Source organism: Aethalodelphis obliquidens, unplaced genomic scaffold (assembly GCF_003676395.1).
Source record: "Aethalodelphis obliquidens isolate GAN/ISIS:26980383/991018 unplaced genomic scaffold, ASM367639v1 scaffold2, whole genome shotgun sequence".
NCBI lineage: Eukaryota > Metazoa > Chordata > Mammalia > Artiodactyla > Delphinidae > Aethalodelphis > Aethalodelphis obliquidens.
Window position 1 is genome coordinate 60,418,595 of NW_020837946.1, and position 19,360 is coordinate 60,437,954.

Here is a 19,360-nt window from a genome sequence, read left to right on the forward strand (position 1 = left end):
GACTGCTAAAAGACCATCTTACCTGGCAGTGAAACACATACTCTGGAGTAGTTTTTTTGTATTTCATATTCCATACAAGGGCCACACCATCAGGCTCATGAGGAGCATCTTCATTGTTATTATAGGAAGCCACAAGTAACTCTGGATACTGCTCCCAAGAATCAAGTGGGAAAAAAACGCTATGCATAATGAGAACTGTTTTACATTCCTAGTTACTCAACTGTTATTATTAAATTATTCTGAAAATACAAATTCCTAACACTTCACCAAGAAATATATCTCTAGAGTTATGCTTGCTGGAACATTAGTAAAACTTTAAATTAGTTTAGTTATTTTAAATGTTTTAATGTTAAAATATTTTATTAAAATATGTGTTGCAATTCTATCCAAAGGAGATTTGGTGAGCAATTAAAATTAGTAAAACTGGGCTGTGGCATAAATAAACTCTTGATTTTTAAATATAGTGTTTCCAATCCTTTCTTCCTAAGTACATAAGACAACCATAACCTTAGAACCATCATCCATTGTAATTTTCAATAATATACATTGATTTAATTACACAAAGTTTCCACAATTAAAACTACCTGCTTACTGGAATTCAAAAATGAGTCAATAGCAACCAATTATGTTATAATTTACCTGAGATGACCAATCCAAACAACTAACAACCCGATGCTTTGACCAACGTTCGTCAAAAAATTGTCGATTTAATGACAGTTTAGCACCTGCTTGAATCTCTCTACAGAAAAAGACAAAAAAAAAAAACCCAACAACTGTGTTATAACTTCCCACTCTTAATCTTAAAGTAATTTAACATTGCTGAACCCATAATTTTAGCAATTAAATATTACCCTTCTTTGTCTTCCAAATCTCTTCCACTGTAGTCAAAGAAGATGTTAATCTGCTCAGAAAGAGCTCTTTCTACAATTCTTGTAGAATGGTCGAAGAAACTTAAAAATTCCTCAGAGTGCAAGATTTGCTGCTTTTCTTCTTCAGTCAGCTCGTGCGGGGGGGCTGTGAGACAAACGTTTTTCTGAAGTCGGATTTATGCCACTCAAATCATGTCACCTCACTATCACAATTTGCGTCAATGAATGTCACTCATTTTTTTCCAAGCAGATTCACCTCTTTGATTTAAAGCATTTTATTCTACTTTAATATATAAATAATAAAAGTAGTCTTAACAGGAATCAACAAAATTTTTTAAATTATTTTTTTTTAAGTTGAATTCTTTAAGATACCTTTACTATCACTTTCTTCATCTTTCTTTAAAGTTTTCTCTTCCTCAGGTTCAATAGGTGGTTTAGGAGTCACTACGTCATCTTCTTCCTCTTCATCTGAAAAAAACAGAATAACACAAAAATTATTTTCATGAAAATAACTGCTAACTCTTGAAGTAATTATTTCAGAAAGTATCACAACTCTTTAGACAAAAGCAAAAGAGTACAAATAATATAAGTTTTATCAATACAATTTTAAAAAAAGAATTAAGTGGAACTTCTTGGTTTTTATACATACCTATGTGGTAACTTAGCAATAGTCATATCAAATTCTGTAGCAACATAAACTGAAATAAGATATATAAGCAACTAGGATGAGTCCCTCATGGAAATCTCTAAAAGCTTGCAAGCATTTATCATTCCAGACAGAACAACATGCAACTCCTACATAGTTTTATGTAGCATGCTGACACATTAATGCTGTAAAGTGAAGAAAATCAAATGTCTAAAATAGCCTACAGAGCTGGCTGCTTACTTGTGATCTGAAACCATCAGTGTCTAATGGGTCTTCATATGGCATAAAGACGGCTTACATTAACTCTCAGGTTGCTATTTGAGAGGCAGATTTTAAAGATAATAGCTATGAGACCACATTTTCTATTCTGTCATTTTAAATGCAAGTCTCATTATCTACTGTTACATGATGTGGCAATAAGCACTTAACATAATGTTTTCTTAACTTGAATAAAAATACATATTGAGATAATATACAATGTTTCTAAGACTTTTAAAAATTATTAAATCTCCCCTTATACCCCCAAACCAGGAAATAACTTTAAATTACTTATTTTAAAATGTTCTAGAACATACAACTCTGCCTACCTTCTCTTTCACTACATACTGAGATGGATTTTTATTAAGCAAATGCTTATTTTTATTGCGTAAACAGATGTGTCATTTGTCTATGAGGGAATGGCAGCAGGCGTCTGCAGCAAAGCGCATCTCAAGTAATAAGAGCCCATTCAGTAAGGGGACTTTACTTGTTAGTTATAGTCATTTCCCCGACCTATGTTCAAAATTATCTAAAACACGCATACATACGACATACACAAAAGAATAGTCAAGGATGGGAACCAGCTGCCAAGTCATGGTCCCAGCAGCCAGGCCAGCTGACTAGATAGCAACAACCAGATGGCACTGCTGGGATTGTGTCTTTCTGCTACAAGGTGGCAATGGGATGGCATAACATTCTTCCGCTTGACTGCTTCCAATCCTGTCTCTCCCCAATGGCGAGCCTGTGCAATTACCCACACTCCAGGAGGCCTACAGATAAGCCTTTACCCTGCAAACAAAATGCAGCTTGTAGGCCACACCAGCTGCCAAACCACACACATAGTGTTAGGTTTGGAGAGCTATGAAAATCTTTCTAACTCTATAGTATAAGCAATAAAAATGTAACTGTACCTGTAGGAAAGAAAGCTTTAAATGACACTGTATACTGCACACAATGATACAACCTCCAACTTAATCAAAATGATAATGACGTATGCCAATCCTACATTACTTGAAATTGAGCGATTTTTACGTTCTGACAAGTTTACAGAACTAGGATAAATGGCACGAATGATTTCAATATATGCTCATACTTTTGAACCAAATGGTGAAGGTTAAAATTTTTCCTTTCAAGGGCCTCAATCAGCCACAAAGGAAAACAGTAATCACTGTCTTTTCAGCCAGCCCAACCGCATTTGTCAGCCCTTTCTCCGTCAATGCAGCCAGAGCAATCAACCTGCCAAACATTCAGAATGGAAAAACAATCTGAAAATACAGGGTATAATGCACCTGCCAGTGAAAATGGCCATTTCAAGAAAAGCTAGTGATCTCAGTGACCCCGCTGAGGAGGCGGTGGTGCAAAGGGGAAAGAACACGTACAAGAATTCTTAGTGATCGCCACTCTCTTGCACACTGACACTTCCTTACAAAGCATGCCAATTACAGCTTTTGTGCTACTTAAAAAAATGAAAGCTTTTTTTTGGGCAAAATAATCACATAGAAAAACAGAAAGACAGTACTTTTTAGACGAATTCTCATATACAACGGATTATTAATCTGAAAACAGTGTAACTGGTAACAATTCTTCTATACTGTACTGCTCCAACATTACAATGAAATTATACCATAAAGTCACTCGCCAGTGTAATGTAATAATTTAATTGTACTTAAGTTGACTTTTAGAATAACAGGATATTTACTTCAATTAAAAATTAAGTCTGGGGACTTCCCTGATGGTGCAGTGGTTAAGAATCCACCTGCCAAGGCAGGGGACACAGGTTCGAGCCCTGGTCCAGGAAGATCCCACATGCCGTGGAGCAACTAAGCCCGTGAACCACAACTACTGAGCCCATGCGCCTAGAGCCCATACTCCGCAGCAAGAGAAGCCACCGCAATGAGAAGCCCATGCACCGCAACGAAGAGTAGCCCCGCTCACCGCAACTAGAGGAAGCCCGCGTGCAGCAACGAAGACCCAACACAGCCAAAAATAAATAAATTTATAAATTATCTATAAAAAAATTAAGTCTGAAAATATGTATTTTCTGCTAATACTGTCAGTTATCTTAATCAATTTTGTCGACTAGTAGGGTTCACTGTATGTAAATCCTAAAATCAAAGATAGGGAATCTGAGTCGCCCTGGACAAGTCATTCTTAAGCACTGTGAATTATAAATTACAGCCTCCTATCCACATCGTATTTCCCTCCCTCAACTTTGTTGCATTATACGGTTTCTAAGTACCATTTCCAATGACAGGTGTCAAATTCCTGTCATAATGCATATGGTCGGTACTTCAGTGCTAAGTGACCTCATAATCTATATATTTAACAGAAAAGATCGTGCTTATAGACACTCTTTTCCTTTTAAAATTTAAAATGTAGATGAAGTATGGTAAACAGTGATCTGTATCTGCCTACTTTATGGCATTTGCCATGCTAACTTGCCCATATAGATTACTTTAGTTGTGTCTGAATGAGTAATAATCTATTTAAATACTTGTTTTCAGGATTCTATTTTAGAATGAATGTACATAGCTCTCTTTTTAGATGAATTAAAAACTATGATAAACCCAAGCTTCATAAAAATGACTAAGCTAAATAAAAATTCCAGGAACATTACAAAAATGATCTGTTCTTTAAAAGTACAAAACAGTATTTTTATTATAAAGCTGATTATCTATATATACCAAATATTTGGCAAAAAATGCCTAACATCAGTAACATCAGATTAGAGACTGTTCCTCTGAAACAAATACACTTCTCTTATTAAAAACTAATACAATTAGCTACTAAAAAAACATTAACATATAGTATTATGTTAATAATACTATATTATTAGACCAAAAATATAGTATTACAATTCTAAAGATTTTCTAGGCTAGTCCCTATTACATGATTATCTATATTTAAAACTAAAAAAGACTGCAACAATGCAGGAAGACTGAAAAATGGGACTGCCATGTCACATCAATTTATTGATGAATATTCATTGCAATATGCTAAGTGGTTAACTCCATGCTTTCTCTGACAGGGAATCTAAGGTTATAAACTGAGCAGTAAAGAATGCATAAAAGTAGCAGTTACTTTTAAAATGACAAATCTCTTGTCAATGAATGCTAAGACTAGGTTTAATGAACCATTGAATTTTTACTGAGTTAACATCAAAATTGTGATGTATTTTGGTGAGATGGAAAGAAAAGCAGTTTTGTAAATTAAGCTGCACCTAGAAATAACACCAAAGAATGAAATTCCAGTTGTTGGAATAATCTGTTACAGTGGAGTAGGTTAATCAAAGTTAAATCATCTGTGAAATGGGTGGCTTTTGTTAAGCTGAAGGAAGGAGTCTTCAGAGCAAGTTTTCTCATCTGTATGTCACGCTACATTTAAGAGACATCTAAGAATAAGCCACAACGCATGCTTTGAATTATTTTAAAATATTACAACATATTTAACAGGTAATATGAAAGATCCTAGAAAATCCTCACTAAACACTGATACTCTTTATTCTATCACTTCTCACAATTAATGCTCAGTATGAGGTCAAAAATAAATATCATCATCGGGGCATTAATGTCATTTAGGAAATACATTTGTTGTCTATAAATTTATTAACTAGTTTCATCATACTGGTGTACTGTATTTTAAGATAGTTTAATATCTTATGAAGAATTTCTAATTTACAGAGTAGTCTGATTTCTCATGATACAAAAGAAGTTGCCACTGAGTTCCAAAACTCAGGAAATGTGTTGCATATAAAAACATAATTTACAAAAATTCAACTAATAACTTCACAAACAAAATGAGAATATTAGAGGGAAATGCTTCAATCATAAGTTGAAAAATACATGTTAGATATGAATGATTTTCCTTTAATATTTTGAAAATAACCCTTTCTTTTCTGGATCAACATCCTTTTGAATCACTTCATTTCGATCCATTTGTCCATAATTTCATCTTCTTATACCTTACTCTTTAAAATCAATATTAAGAAAATCTTATATTAGGACAAAACTTCATGAATGTATCAATGGAATTCATTCCTTTTATTTTTTTAAACACCCAGAATCAGATGCAAGGTCACTTGGATTTCCTTAATAATTTAGATCTTCAACAAGGGAAAATTTTAATTGGGAAATATTTTGAATATAGATCTAATGCTAATTTGGAAGATAAATAAAAAGGGAGTAATACTTTAATCATACATAACATTTACTTTAACACAGAATTTGTCTCTCTACATTGTCTCTTTTTATGTAAAATTCAGATTTTATTTAGGCAGTATTGGCATCATTAACACAGATCCTGTTATCTGCGATCTCATAAATATTACATTTTTCTGAGGCCACAATTTCAGATATGCTGATTAAAGTCTTTCAGTCAAGGTTACGAATAAATGCTTCAATTTTCAATTATTTTTATATTCTCACAGATTCTCTGAGGTTTAAAACTAATTTATTACATGTGTTATTTATTCCAGGATTTTTTTTTAAAATCCATTTTAGACAAGGGTACTATTAAACCAGAAGGCCCACAGATTTAGTCTACTTGGGAAGTGTGGATTCCAGATGTTAAGATCATGCAATAAAAAAATTAAGAGCTATTTTACATATAACATTTTTCTACACATTATAAATGCTGATCAACACGTACCTGAGGAAGAATATCTGACTACTAAATCAACACCAAAAATAATTACAAAACTCCACAAAGATAAGAAAGTGGAATGATATGCGAAACATAGCACTTCACTGGAAATCAAAAACCAGGTTCTGGCTGTAGTCTGATATTCTCTTATATTGTGACCATAGGGTCATCAATGAACTTCCTGGGGTCTCAGTTTCCTCAGGTGTAAACAAGCTGATTAAACTTTGGAATTTCTTCCTCTTTAAAAATCTGTGTCTAAAAATTACAACAACAAAAAAATCCATACTGACGAGGTGAATAAGAAAAAAATAACGCCATTTTCAAAAGAGTTAAAAACTTTTAAAAGAGAAGAAAGTAACTTTTCCAGGAGTGTATCTGTGGGCACCACACTCCTGCCATGAGAAGTTCTTTTACCTGCCGAGAACAAAATTGACTGAGGTCACATGTTCCTTGTCAATTTCATTCACAGTAGGTGCTTTAAGACAGCAAAGCACCTCAGTTCAGAAATGGTACTACCAACTTACAGAGTAAACTTGAAAGAAGATGGCTAGAATAGGGAAAAAGGAAAAAAAGAAGAATAAAAATTGCTTTTTAAAAGAATAGATTCAGCCATTTTTAAAAAATGAAAAAAAAGAGTTAAGCCTAAAACCAATTTTTATCTTCAATTTGGTAACTCACGTTACTTCTGCACTAATTATACTGCCTACCCAAGTTCAATTTACTGTCTGTTACACTCAAACTGTGATTTCAGCAATTTTGTCTCACGGTGAGTTTTGGAATTTGTTACGTAATTCTTAAACGTGAGCCAACCAGGCTAAGTTTGAGAGGCACTGTATTAAACCAATGGATAAGCAGAAGTACAGTTATGCACAAAGTGTTTTCATTATAAAACCTTAAGTTCAGGTTTTTTTTTTCTTTCCCTCTTTCTAGAACCTCTACAAATTAGGAAAAGAAACAATGTAAGAGCCCTGGACATGAAAATAATTGTAATGATATAGAGAGGAAATGATTTCATTTTTATAAATAGTTCCAAAGGCTAAGGATGGCTCCATGGTATTGGGGTACATTTCGCATTCTCCTTCACTTACATACCTCAATCTGAAACTAAAAAAAACAAAGAAATAATCGAGTATATAGCATATACTCAATAAACTTGCAGAATCCATGAATTCTTGTTGCAAATGAATAAACGTGGACCTTTATAAAACTAACATCTAAGTCTAGTTCACACAGGAAAATTTTAAAGATAGTGGTGCTAATACAGACATACCCATTAGAAACTGGGCTCAGTTCACCCATCTTGCCACTTTCACCTTCTATCAGTGAGGATAAGAAAAATTCTATTTAACACCATAAAAGATCAAAGCTGTTTATTAATTACTCTTAGCCAATCACTATAAAATATTATCCTGATGCAAATTTATCGATAAATAAGTTAACTAAGCCATGCTATCTTTTAATGAAGTAATTTTCAAACTACAGGTCTAAGCCAATAAATTTAGTGTATTATGGTCAACACTGAAAAAAATGAAATATAGCAAGAGCAGAAAAGGTGTTATTTCATAAAACTTTTGTATCAGTTACAAGTTTCCCCCACTATTCGAAAGTAGAGCAATCCTATGAAACCTTTCTTTCTTAAGCTGAAGTGGTGTAAATTGAAGAAGTAATTACTTTAGACACATCCCGTTAACGGATGCACAAAATAAATACAGCACAGATGCTCAGAGACACAGTTCAAAGCTATGGCAGCTTTCTGCCGAGATGCTGTGTGTAGTTCCCAGGGAAGGAGCTCTCTGCTCTAGTGGACACCACCTCCCAATGTGGTGTAAAGTGAACTTGTGAAATTCAAGGGACAGCTGTACACATCTGTATCTATGTTTGTACTAGATTGTAATATAAATTGAATTTCTTACCATAGGTGACTATCATAAAAGCATGAAAGTGCTGCTTCAGTGGCAGCATGAGAGAAAGCATACCTTGGAATCAGTCAGACTTGGTTTAGAATCTTAGCTACTAGCTATGTGACCCTTGATAAGCTATCTCTTTCAGCTTCAGCTTCTTCCTATGTAAACAGAACCGATATTTAACTCTTTAACTCTCAAGGTTTTGGTAAGAGGATTAGAGGTAATGTAAAGTGCCTTACACTATACCTGATATGTAGTAGACACTCTTTGCTGTTAAAATTTTCAGTCATCAATTTGAACGTGAGGTTTGAAGAACCGTTAAAACAAGTAGCTAAGATAATATATTTGAAACATGCTAAAAGGTCCAATTTTGTTCATAGCATTCAGAGGGATAAATAAAACATAAAATAACAGCGCACGTTTATATCTATATACTATGTCATCATGGAATTCAAGAAGGCTATAAAGGAGAATGTATGTTTCATATATGGATCTAAGAGCAAATAATGATTAGAACATGATATGTTCATGTTAAAACCAAGAACTGAGACTAAGTGCCTTTTCACCCAATTTCATCAATAATTATGTTGTAGCATTAACACTTGAAAATAACCTATTTTCCCAGCAGTTACTTCCACAGTAAAGGCATGAAAAAAAAAAAAATCCCAAATAAGTAAATCATTCTCCTGAGTAGGTAAAAGCAATTAATTCCTTCACCAAATATTTACTGAGTTTGTACTCACTACATGCCATACACTATTCAAACCAGGCATTACAGCAATGAAGAAGAAACAATCCCTATACTCATGCAAAATTTGGCAAAGAAGCTGAAGTTCGATAACACTAAAAGCCTTGCCCTAAATAATTTCAAAGTGAAAAAAATAGTTTATCTTGGGCTTCCCTGGTGGCGCAGTGGTTGAGAGTCCGCCTGCTGATGCAGGGGACATGGGTTCGTGCCCCGGTCCGGGAAGATCCCACATGCTGCGGAGCGGCTGGGCCCATGAGCCATGGCCGCTGAGCCTGCACGTCCAGAGCCTATGCTCCACAACTGGAGAGGCCACAACAGTGAGAGGCCCGCGTACCGCAAAAAAAAAAAAAAAAAAAAAAAGTTTATCTTGAACTTCCGGGTCATCAGCTTACTTTACAAATCACAATCTTTTAAATTTTCCAATTACTTGAAAAATAAAAATGGGAAAAAAAATTTTTTTGAAAACTGCCAGGCATATACTATGTAGCTATACATTCAAATTAGTTCAAAGACATTGTCACACATTCACACTTTAAAATTTATATGCATGTCAAAAATAAGCAATTAAAAATGCAAATTTCAAGTAGGATATAAAACCGTATGTGTGTATATACGTATGTTTGTGTGTGTTTATGTATACATATATAATTTTTGAAAAAATATATCATGGAAAACAGACTAGAAACTGGCTACTACATAGTGGTATAACAGACACTTCCTACCCTTTCTGTCTTCTCTAAATTCTCTATGATACACTACTACAATTATTAAAAAAAAAAGAAAAAAATTTTTTTAAATGGAAGTCTTCACTTACACTAATTATAGGTATATTATAATAGGTATTACCCAAAATAGCTTCAGAATGCTTTACATTTCAAACACTCCAAAAAGCATCTCAAAGTAAAGCTAAATCTCCAAATTATTACTAGAAGGAAAAAAAGCCCAATTTATTTTTTAAATGAGTCACTATACCCTCATTTTGGCTATTTTACTCACTTTCTGAGTTAACATATCTAACAATATAGCTCCCAAAAGACAGAAACTATAACACTTGAATATACTAGTTAATAAAATAATATTTTCTGGAAATTATAGAATCCTACAGTATTAGTTTTTTCCATACTGGTAGTTCAACACTTTATCTTTCCTGTCTTTTTTTTTTTTTTTTTTTTTGTTGGGTGTGGGGCCCTCTCCTTTTTGTGGCCTCTCCCATTGCAGAGCACAGGCTCCGGACGCGCAGGCTCAGCGGCCATGGCTCACAGGGCCCAGCCGCTCTGCGGCATGTGGGATCTTCCCGGACCGGGGCACGAACCCGTGTCCCCTGCATCGGCAGGCGGACTCTCAACCACTGCGCCACCAGGGAAGCTCCATGTCTTCTTTTTTTTAAGTGGCTTATGTCTCAAAACCATCAGGGTTTTTTTTTTTTCTGGTAAAAGGAGGAGTTTGCACCTGTGAAAGCTATCTTACCAAACCACAGAGCAGCAGGAATGAAAAATATGTATCCATAGAGATGAACATTCACATGGTCAAAACAAAAAAACTCTTGGATAAAAATGTTATCCTGGGGCTGTTTCACAGAGATTAAAAACTGCTATATAATCAACACAGTAGAGCCCTTGGATCATAAAAGAGGAAGTTTATGAATTAGGTCTAGATTTGTTCATTAATATGGATTAACAATGACAGTATATCAGAATACAGTATACTCCACAGAAAATATTGAATAATTTACATGATTTCATTTGCTATGGGATATATTGATACTCTCATTTTGGGATTAATTATGTTCATGACACAGAAATAGAACATGCTTAAGTTTTTCTGCTTCTAAAGCAGCACACAGCAACGACAATATGAAAATGGAAATATTTACATTTATGTCAACAAAATTAAAAACATACATACAGCTTATATTTCTGTTAACTCTTAAAAGAAAAAGTTTTAAAACTCTAAAGAACAAATACATAAATACAGAAATCCAAAGCATTACTTTTATAATATTCCCCTAAGGAAATATGCCAAAAAATAAAAAAAGAAGAAGAAACAAAAAAAAAAGGAAAGAATCCACTTGTTTAATATGGCGGCTTAATGACAATCATATTAAGGACAGATACTCACCTTCTTTGGGTTGAGCCATAACTGGAGTCTGAGTTTCCTTCGTATATGTGACGATTTCACGAGGAGGAAAGTCAACTTGTGTAATTTTAGCCATTCCAAGTTTAATAGGTCCTCGTCTAAATAAAGTGAACACAAATGTTTTTAAATATTACAAATGATACATTTTAACTACATCAAATAATGTTATTTTATAAAAGTAATAATTAAACACTATATATCCAACAGTGTAATTTAAATCCCTGTTTTATTCAAGAAATTTTAAATGAACAATTGGCTTTATTTTAACAAAAGAATTAGAAGGTAGCAAAAACAAAAGATATTTCCGAATCATTCAAGGTGTTTATTTTTCACTTTAAAAAGGCAAATAATTTAGTTTCTTAGAACAAATGTGTGGGTAATAACAGAGTAAGAGGAGAGGAATTTCAGAGCAGACTGCTGAATAAGGTTGGTTATGAGAACTGTTTTTAGCAGGGATACGATTCTGGACATTTTTTCAAGAGTCAAATATGTGGATCTCACTCAGACCACATTTAGTTCCCTTCACCATCAGAAGACTTCAGCTTTCAGAGTTAGAAAGAAGTTTCTGTTGAAAACCATTTTTTCTACTTATATTCTGCAGAAATTGAGAATCATACAGTCAATTTAGATTTTAAGATAAAATATTTAAACTTTAAATCTCTAATCTCTGCATGGTCAACATGGTCCTTGATTCACATACGGACAAACTATTGTGCAAACATGTTAGACCTAAACTAAAGCCACATATCTTCTGAATATCATGAAATTACTAAAGCCACTTCTGTTTTAAATAGGGGGGAATACATTCTTTTCTGACAAACAGAAGAAGAGACTTGTGGCTATTATAGTAGATGTCTAAATTCTAAACCAAATATAGCATGCTTCCAAACTCCCAAAGTTCTCAATGATGAATCTGTCTTAAAAGAATATCTAGTAAAAACAGTGGTGGAACTTCCAGAATATAAAGGAGCATATCTGAAATATATATACACACACACACATATATATATATATATCATTGGTAATATAACATTGGTAATATAAACTAAACTTTTTTCTTATATAAACATCCTTTTCAAAATCCTGTACAAAAAAGTTTAATAAAATTAGTACATTTAAAGAATTAATTTTCTCTAAGGTCCCAAATGTGGGCCATAAGAAAATTTTAATGTGTTTTCTACCTTGGGAATATCTAGCCTTAAAGAAAAAAAAAAAAAGCATAATCAAAGAATTAAATGGGAAATTTTAAGTACATTTGAAGTAATCTAGTATTCTAAGAACAAAATCTGAAATAAGAAACTTTATATTCTGATATTTAAGATGTAAACCATATGAAAAGTAAGTCACTCACATATCTGATAAAAAACAGTCAAGCCAACATTAGGAACAAGTTACTAACTTGAATACATATAGGGTTTAATAGGTAAAAATCACAATACTAGAACAAACAAACAAAATATTCTAAGATTTAGGGATAGATTTAGGGAGGTAATACCTCAGTTATCCAAAGCCACTTTTACTGAGAACAAGCAAGCAACTGGGGGGTGGGGAAGCCTCAGGGCAGCCGAGAGAGGCCTACCAGCTAATGTACAAGAAGCTCATATACTTTTCTTATATGGCCTAATTCAAGGCTTATTAACTCTTAACTTTAGACATAATTCCTAAAGGTGTTGGTCATATGTTTTAGAAGCTGCAAAATATCAAGGGAAAAGAGCTATCTGAGTCAGGCACAATGGCAGTAGCAAACATTTATAGTTTGCATTGGAGACTAGAATAAATAAACGAATGAATAAATGAATTAATGAGTAAATCAATAGCAATCTGGAGCCACGGTGTAGAAACCAACAGCTCTGTTCCTCTCAAAACCTTAGAAATCATCAGGGAATTTTAATATAGAAAAATAAATTAATATTCATGTTGAGTAACCTAGAAAAGGTTCAATTACATATAGCATATTTATTAGAAAAAGTATGGGAAGTTTGTAATACATTGTAGAAAAACTTACATCAAAAATATAGAAATAATAAAAGTAATTTGGACATTTAAATGGGTAGACTTAGGGTACCTCTAAAATCAGATACATAAAATATGTCTTTCACAAATGATAGAGGATAAATGAGGTGTCACAATAAAATATCACCCTTCAAACTATTACCTGAATATTAGAAATTTAAGCAAAATAAAATTAGGACAATTTCACAAAGAATTAAATTAATTATAAAAGAGGGAAGGTAATAAATCTATTCAATACCCCAAATCGGAATCTGAGTGAAGCTGAAGAACTGATGGATCTGTATCCCAATGCAGCGTCCTAAACGGTTGTAGGACAACCATGAAGCATTAGCAAAAAAGGCCATAAGTTAGTCAAGCAAATACATTCTACGAATAGCTAAAGTACGGTTCACAGTTAAAACCCACATGTTCTGGTTAGTACAAAAAAACACCAGGTATCACTCAATGCTCTAGTGCATGCAATAAGCATAATATGGTTAAAGATGCAAACATACAACCTAGAATAGTTAAAAGACAGTATTTTCAGATTTTGGGAAACTAATATTGCATAGTAATGGCTAAGAACAGCCAAAACATCCAACATCCCAAATAACACATTATTTTTGGATGATAACAAGCTAAGCTATAAAAAAAAAGTTGAAATTGTAAGTTTCCTAATGAAAAAAACATTAGTAAAAACATCTTAGTTAACATATTATAATCTTGCCCAAAGCATTAAATGTGTGCAGGAAATTGTCATATTGGTAAAGGAAATGAGTCAACACATAAGCCTTTCGGTAAGAAAACCAAAGACTATTCCACTGGGATACAAAATAGCTAAAGTTTCCAAAATGTGACCCTTATGTAATTTATGGGTTAAGCACTGCCTTGGGCTTACATGTCATCTGCTTTAGAAAGCAGCTAAAGATTTCTGTCTCTAGGAAAAAGTAGATTTTTTTCCCCCAGGAAAAATATTTTATGTTCAAAGGATTTACCTAAACTAACTAAACTTATGGAGAATATCAATCCTAAATAAATATTCGGTTGTATTTTAGCCTTGCCTATTGGGTAAACAACTTACGTGGGATCTTTTCCAAAAGATTTAAGGAAAATTTAGTTATTACTAGAATAAAAGCTGCTTTATGACATTGGCACTCTTGAAAGGTTAGCGATAATAAGATAATTATGTACAGTACTGTAAGATGCTCATAGTCCCTATTGAAAAGTTAAGCACAGTACATTCGGTGCTACCATCTTTGTCAAATATATTTGTTTTTCACATATATAACAAATGACAATATACAACTAAAACTGCTATAATATTTAAATACAAGAAATGATTTCTATACTTGCCTCTATAATTTATCAGTAAAAGCAATCAGATGAACTGAACTAGAGAAATACTTCATTTTAAAAATATAAAGAAAGATCTTGGGATTTAAATGGTATTGTGTGTACACAAAGAAGGAAGAGGCCACAGTGAAGATTCACTTTACACTAAGCATTAAACAGAAACAAACTTAGGCTTTGTTAAACCAGACGGGGTTTTATGAGGTGCTCTTCAAGGAATGTTCTGTACATAGCCTTTACATTCTCTAAGAGCTCTAGCTGTTACCAATGACATAGAGCTCCTTGTTGAGGATGTCATTTTAGTCTAAAATCAAGTAAAACTCTACCTCAAAATAGAACCAGTACTGAAAACACATGGCACAACATATGGGATTATATTTATTAAAGGCATCTGCAGACATATAAAGTAAAATTTCAATATAATCCTGAGACATATAATCAAAAGCCTAAGAGATAAACTGATCAAGAATGGAAAAAAGGAACAAGAGGCATGGATTACTCAATTGAATAACGGTCACCTAAATTTTAGCAATAACAGAAGTGATTGAGAAAGTGAACTAAATAAAATCTTAATGAAATGCAACTTCCCAATCTGCAAAGTTAGAGAAATATCATTTTTATGGCCTCATATATTTATTCATAAATTACCACCAAGCCCAACAGAAATTTTTGGCATTTAGAAAGAGTGATTCAGATGTTTTGATATCATACTTGGTAATGTCTAACATGTTTTTTCCTACTCCCTAAGTGTAGTAATCTTAGACTGTCTTGGCCAGCTAATGTAAGTGTATAGGTTCATACACCTCACACACCTTCATGCATTTTCCTGTTTATTCTTTATCATCATGCCTGCTCAATGGAAGTTCATTCTGTTCCTTCTCAGACTCCAGCATTCTTTTTAAAAGCCACATATTTTAAAATGCTATTGTTTCACTGCCAATAGCACCAATTAATCAACAATATTAATTATCTATTATGGAATCTGGAGATGATTTAATGGAATTCATAGTTTTCTACTGTGTGTGTATACATATATATTAAGAAGTGAACATAATCAGTCCTCTTGAAAATTAACAATTAAAAATGAGTCTGTGCTCTCTAAAAAGATATCAAGTCACCTCATTTAAAAAGAGAATTTATTTCCTCTCCTGTTAAACTTAAAAGAAACTTATTTTCTACTCATTCTCTAATAAAAACAAATACCCCTAAAGATATTTAAATACCTGTTTTTTTGTTTTACATCTTATCATTACAAATCTACACTATAAACACAAGTTAGCACACCATTCTTAGGATTTTTCAATACAGTGAATAGCATTTAAATTAATGATGTAAAATTAATGAACACTAGAATGCAAGTTTCCCGAAGGCAAGGACCAGGAACATTATTTTCTGTGGTAACCTATAGCATTTAACATTAAATTGGCAATTCAATTAATACGTATTCTAACACAATAAATATTTTTCTTAACAGTTATTTACTTCCTATACCAATTTACAATATTCCAATGGGTCTCTCTAATAATCTCTAGGTTTTCCAATGAAACTCAGGAGGACATATTTTAATTCATACAGATGTTACATAGTATTTTTTAAAGCAAACTTGCTGACGTTGCATTAAAATCTTTCTACTCCTATTCAAAATCAAGAACAATGAGTTCAGAATTAACACAGTAGAGTATCTGCATTAAAGTAATATATAATATCAAATAAAGAAATTTTTAAAATACTTTTTTTTACCTTGGGAAATGTTTTTATTATGGTAATGTATAAGGGGAAAATAAAACCCTTCTCTTGAAAATGCCATCTGTTTACTAGCAAAGGAATACTAACATATTTGCATAAGAATACAGAAGAACGAAAGTATGAAACAAATTTAGCCTTTGAAAATGAATTTAGACTAAATAAATTTAGTCTTTAATCTGTAATACATACTATTTTATGAGGTAATATTATTCTTAAACAGAAAGTTTTGACTTCTCTTAAATGACAGAGTTATGTCATTTACCTCCAACAACAGTATTGCTTAGATTTGCAATTTCAGTTCTATAAACAGAAGAGGTTTGGAAAGCACATCTCAAATTCAGACTGGTGAGCCTTTTGTGCCTTCTAATTATTAATGACAACCTGATTATTCAGAAACTGACTAAAGTACTGAGTTTATGGATTAGCTAGCCCCTTTGCTTCTTTTTTTCTTGCCTTGTCTTTTAGATGCTCATTACTTGTTTGTAACTTCAATCAGAGGTGCTTGGGCACAATGAAGACAAAACTTCCTAGTTTATTTCTCATTAAAAGGTGTCTTGAAGTTTTCCTGAGGAGGACATTTAACTTCCTAGACCAAAATAAGGATTCTGAATAAAGATTCTAAACTAACTATGTTTAGTCTCATTTCAGCTGCCATAAGAAGTCAAAATGTAAGATGCTGTTAAACAAAGACTTGGTATTATTGTGTGTGTGACAAAGAGAAGTAATAATACTTTTCTCAGTATGATCTTTGGAAAGAAGCTGAAATCTTACTGAACTTTTGAAAATCAAGTCCCAACATGTGTGCAGCATCCTAAAACAAACATGAAATATTGTTTTATAAGGAAGGCCCAAGTTCAGGAACACTTGGCAGTAAACTTTTTTTTTTAATTGAAGTATAACTGACATACAACATTATATTAGTTTCAGGTATATAACATAAAGATTTAATATTTTTATATATGGTGAAATGATCACCACAATAAGTCTGGTTAACATCCGTCATACATAGTTACAAAATTTTTTTCTTGTGATTTTTTCTTTCTTTTAAGACCTGCTCTCTCAGCAACTCTCAAATATACAATACAGTATTGTTAACTACAGTCTCCATGTTGTACATTATATCCCCATGACTTATTTACTTTATAACTGGAAGTTTGTACCTTTTGACCCCCTTCAGCCATTTCAACCACCCCTCACCCCCTCCCTCCACCTCTGGCAACCATCAAAAATTTTAGAAATGAAAATAAAAATGAACCCATCTGTTCTCTGTATCTATGAGCTTATTTTGTTTTGTTTTTTAGATTTCACAAATAAGTGAGATCATACAGTATCTGTCTTTCCCTTTCTGATTTACTTCACTTAGCATAATGCCCTCAAGCCAGTAAACACTCTTTTTAAAAATTCTTTAAATTTGTTATTGAAGCCAGTAAACACTCAATGTTTCCTTAGCAGTTATTCCTTATTCCTGATATTTTATGCATTATTATTTTCTACCTTAATTAGAAATAGTGACTTAATAGAACAGAATTAGGCTGTTTAACTGAATTGTTTAGGTTTTCAATTACTGAATGGAAATTAAGCATAATACAGTAGAGAGGTTTTACACTATTTGTACCCAAAACATTCACCTAATAACCAATACAAAATTTGCTTAAACAGAAAAATAATTTTAATGAACACTTCTATTTTTAATATAAAATAATCATCATAAAATCAGTTAACTAGTCAGTACTCAGTTAATCAAGTGTGACAGTAAAATATTGTTTAAAAAAATTTCCCCCCAATTTACAACAAACAATTTCTGTGCCATTTAGATTTCAAAATGTTAGGACTAACTCAACATAACTATTCAGAGTCCCTGTACAGCACTGACAGTATCTGGGCACTAAATGCATTCTATCATTAAAATACTGAAAGAAAATTACTGTACCTAGATCCCACTGCGCCATCTCCAGAGTCTTGGCTTCCAGCTTCGCTTGGAGTGCTCACAGATTTGGAGGATGGAGACATAGGAGGAGGGACTAAATAGTGAAATAGACAGGTATCCGCTGTTACTACACGGAGAGGTTGCTCAGCTTATGACGTTTCAAAAGTAATTTAACATGAAGTAATTAACAAAAAAGAAAAAATAATGGCAAACCAAAAAACAAAAGTACATGAATGAAAATGAACAGTAGAAAGAAGAGGAGAAAGACAAAGTTAACGATGCATGCTGACGATTCATGCAATTTCTCTGGCAAAATGCATTTGGGCTTTATATTAAAAAAAAAAAGCAAGATTATGGAAGGATGCATCTTCATCTCGGCCAACACCAAATGTGGGTACTAATTTTCAAAGGAGATCATTCCTTCTCCCTTTTCTAATTCTTTGCTTTTAAGATCACCAGCTCATTTCTAACTAGTGTCAAATCAAAACTCTGAATTTTGCTTCAGAAGTCGTTTACTGTCTGGTTTTCTGAGATTTATTTTAAAATGTTCATTTTTGTCAATTTTTTCTTTCAAAAAGAAATTGATGTCTTAAATGATATTTTCCCCTCACCAAAAATAAAAAGGGCCAATTTAGAGAAATGACTATCACTAAAGGAATGGCTCCTTTAAAAGTCCATTAGTTTCCAGCAATTTGGGAGAAAAATGCAAACAGGCCATAAAACAGCATGCCTTCTAGACATGATGCATAACATAAAGTGATGCATGCAACTTAAACAAGGCAAGACTTAATGGTAACTTCCTTACCCCAGTATTCAGAAAAAACTGAAGTGTACAGACAAAGATACAGACACCCAAAATATTCTTAATCCCTTCTTATAGAAAAATACACATTTTTCATAGTATATAAAACAAACAGCAAATGCTTTCCCCTAACCTGTCACTTTTAACATTATATACCAGCAGCTGAACGTGCGTATTTCATGCTATTACATTTGTAAAACTTTTTGAAGATCATCACTGCCATCTTCTGGTTAAATTTTACCATAAATGACCCCAATCCCAAGTATCTTTTAAAAATAATTTTTCAATGTACAATATTAAGTGACCAATATATTTTATGTCGTGCTGCAAGCCCTTCTTTT

The 19,360-nt window shown here is 32.9% G+C and overlaps 1 protein-coding gene across 8 annotated transcripts in view; it reads right to left on the reverse strand.

The window, feature by feature from the left end:
* The window catches only part of DYNC1I2 (dynein cytoplasmic 1 intermediate chain 2), a 50,549-nt gene that overhangs the window by 17,172 nt on the left and 14,017 nt on the right, over nt 1-19,360 (reverse strand). For 7 of the 8 annotated variants that reach the window (XR_003437544.1, XR_003437545.1, XM_027128332.1 and 4 more), the window contains 6 exons: nt 18,221-18,311; nt 11,185-11,300; nt 1,242-1,337; nt 852-1,014; nt 640-739; nt 23-148 (listed from right to left, as the gene is read on the reverse strand). Coding sequence is in view for 6 of the 8 variants with exons in the window: in XM_027128332.1 (XP_026984133.1) it covers nt 23-148; nt 640-739; nt 852-1,014; nt 1,242-1,337; nt 11,185-11,300; nt 18,221-18,311 (692 nt within the window). In the remaining 2 variants the exon portion in view is untranslated. Of the gene's footprint in view, nt 1-22; nt 149-639; nt 740-851; nt 1,015-1,241; nt 1,338-11,184; nt 11,301-13,453; nt 13,558-18,220; nt 18,312-19,360 lie in introns of those variants that run through there. The other variant, XM_027128368.1, reaches the window with a different exon arrangement.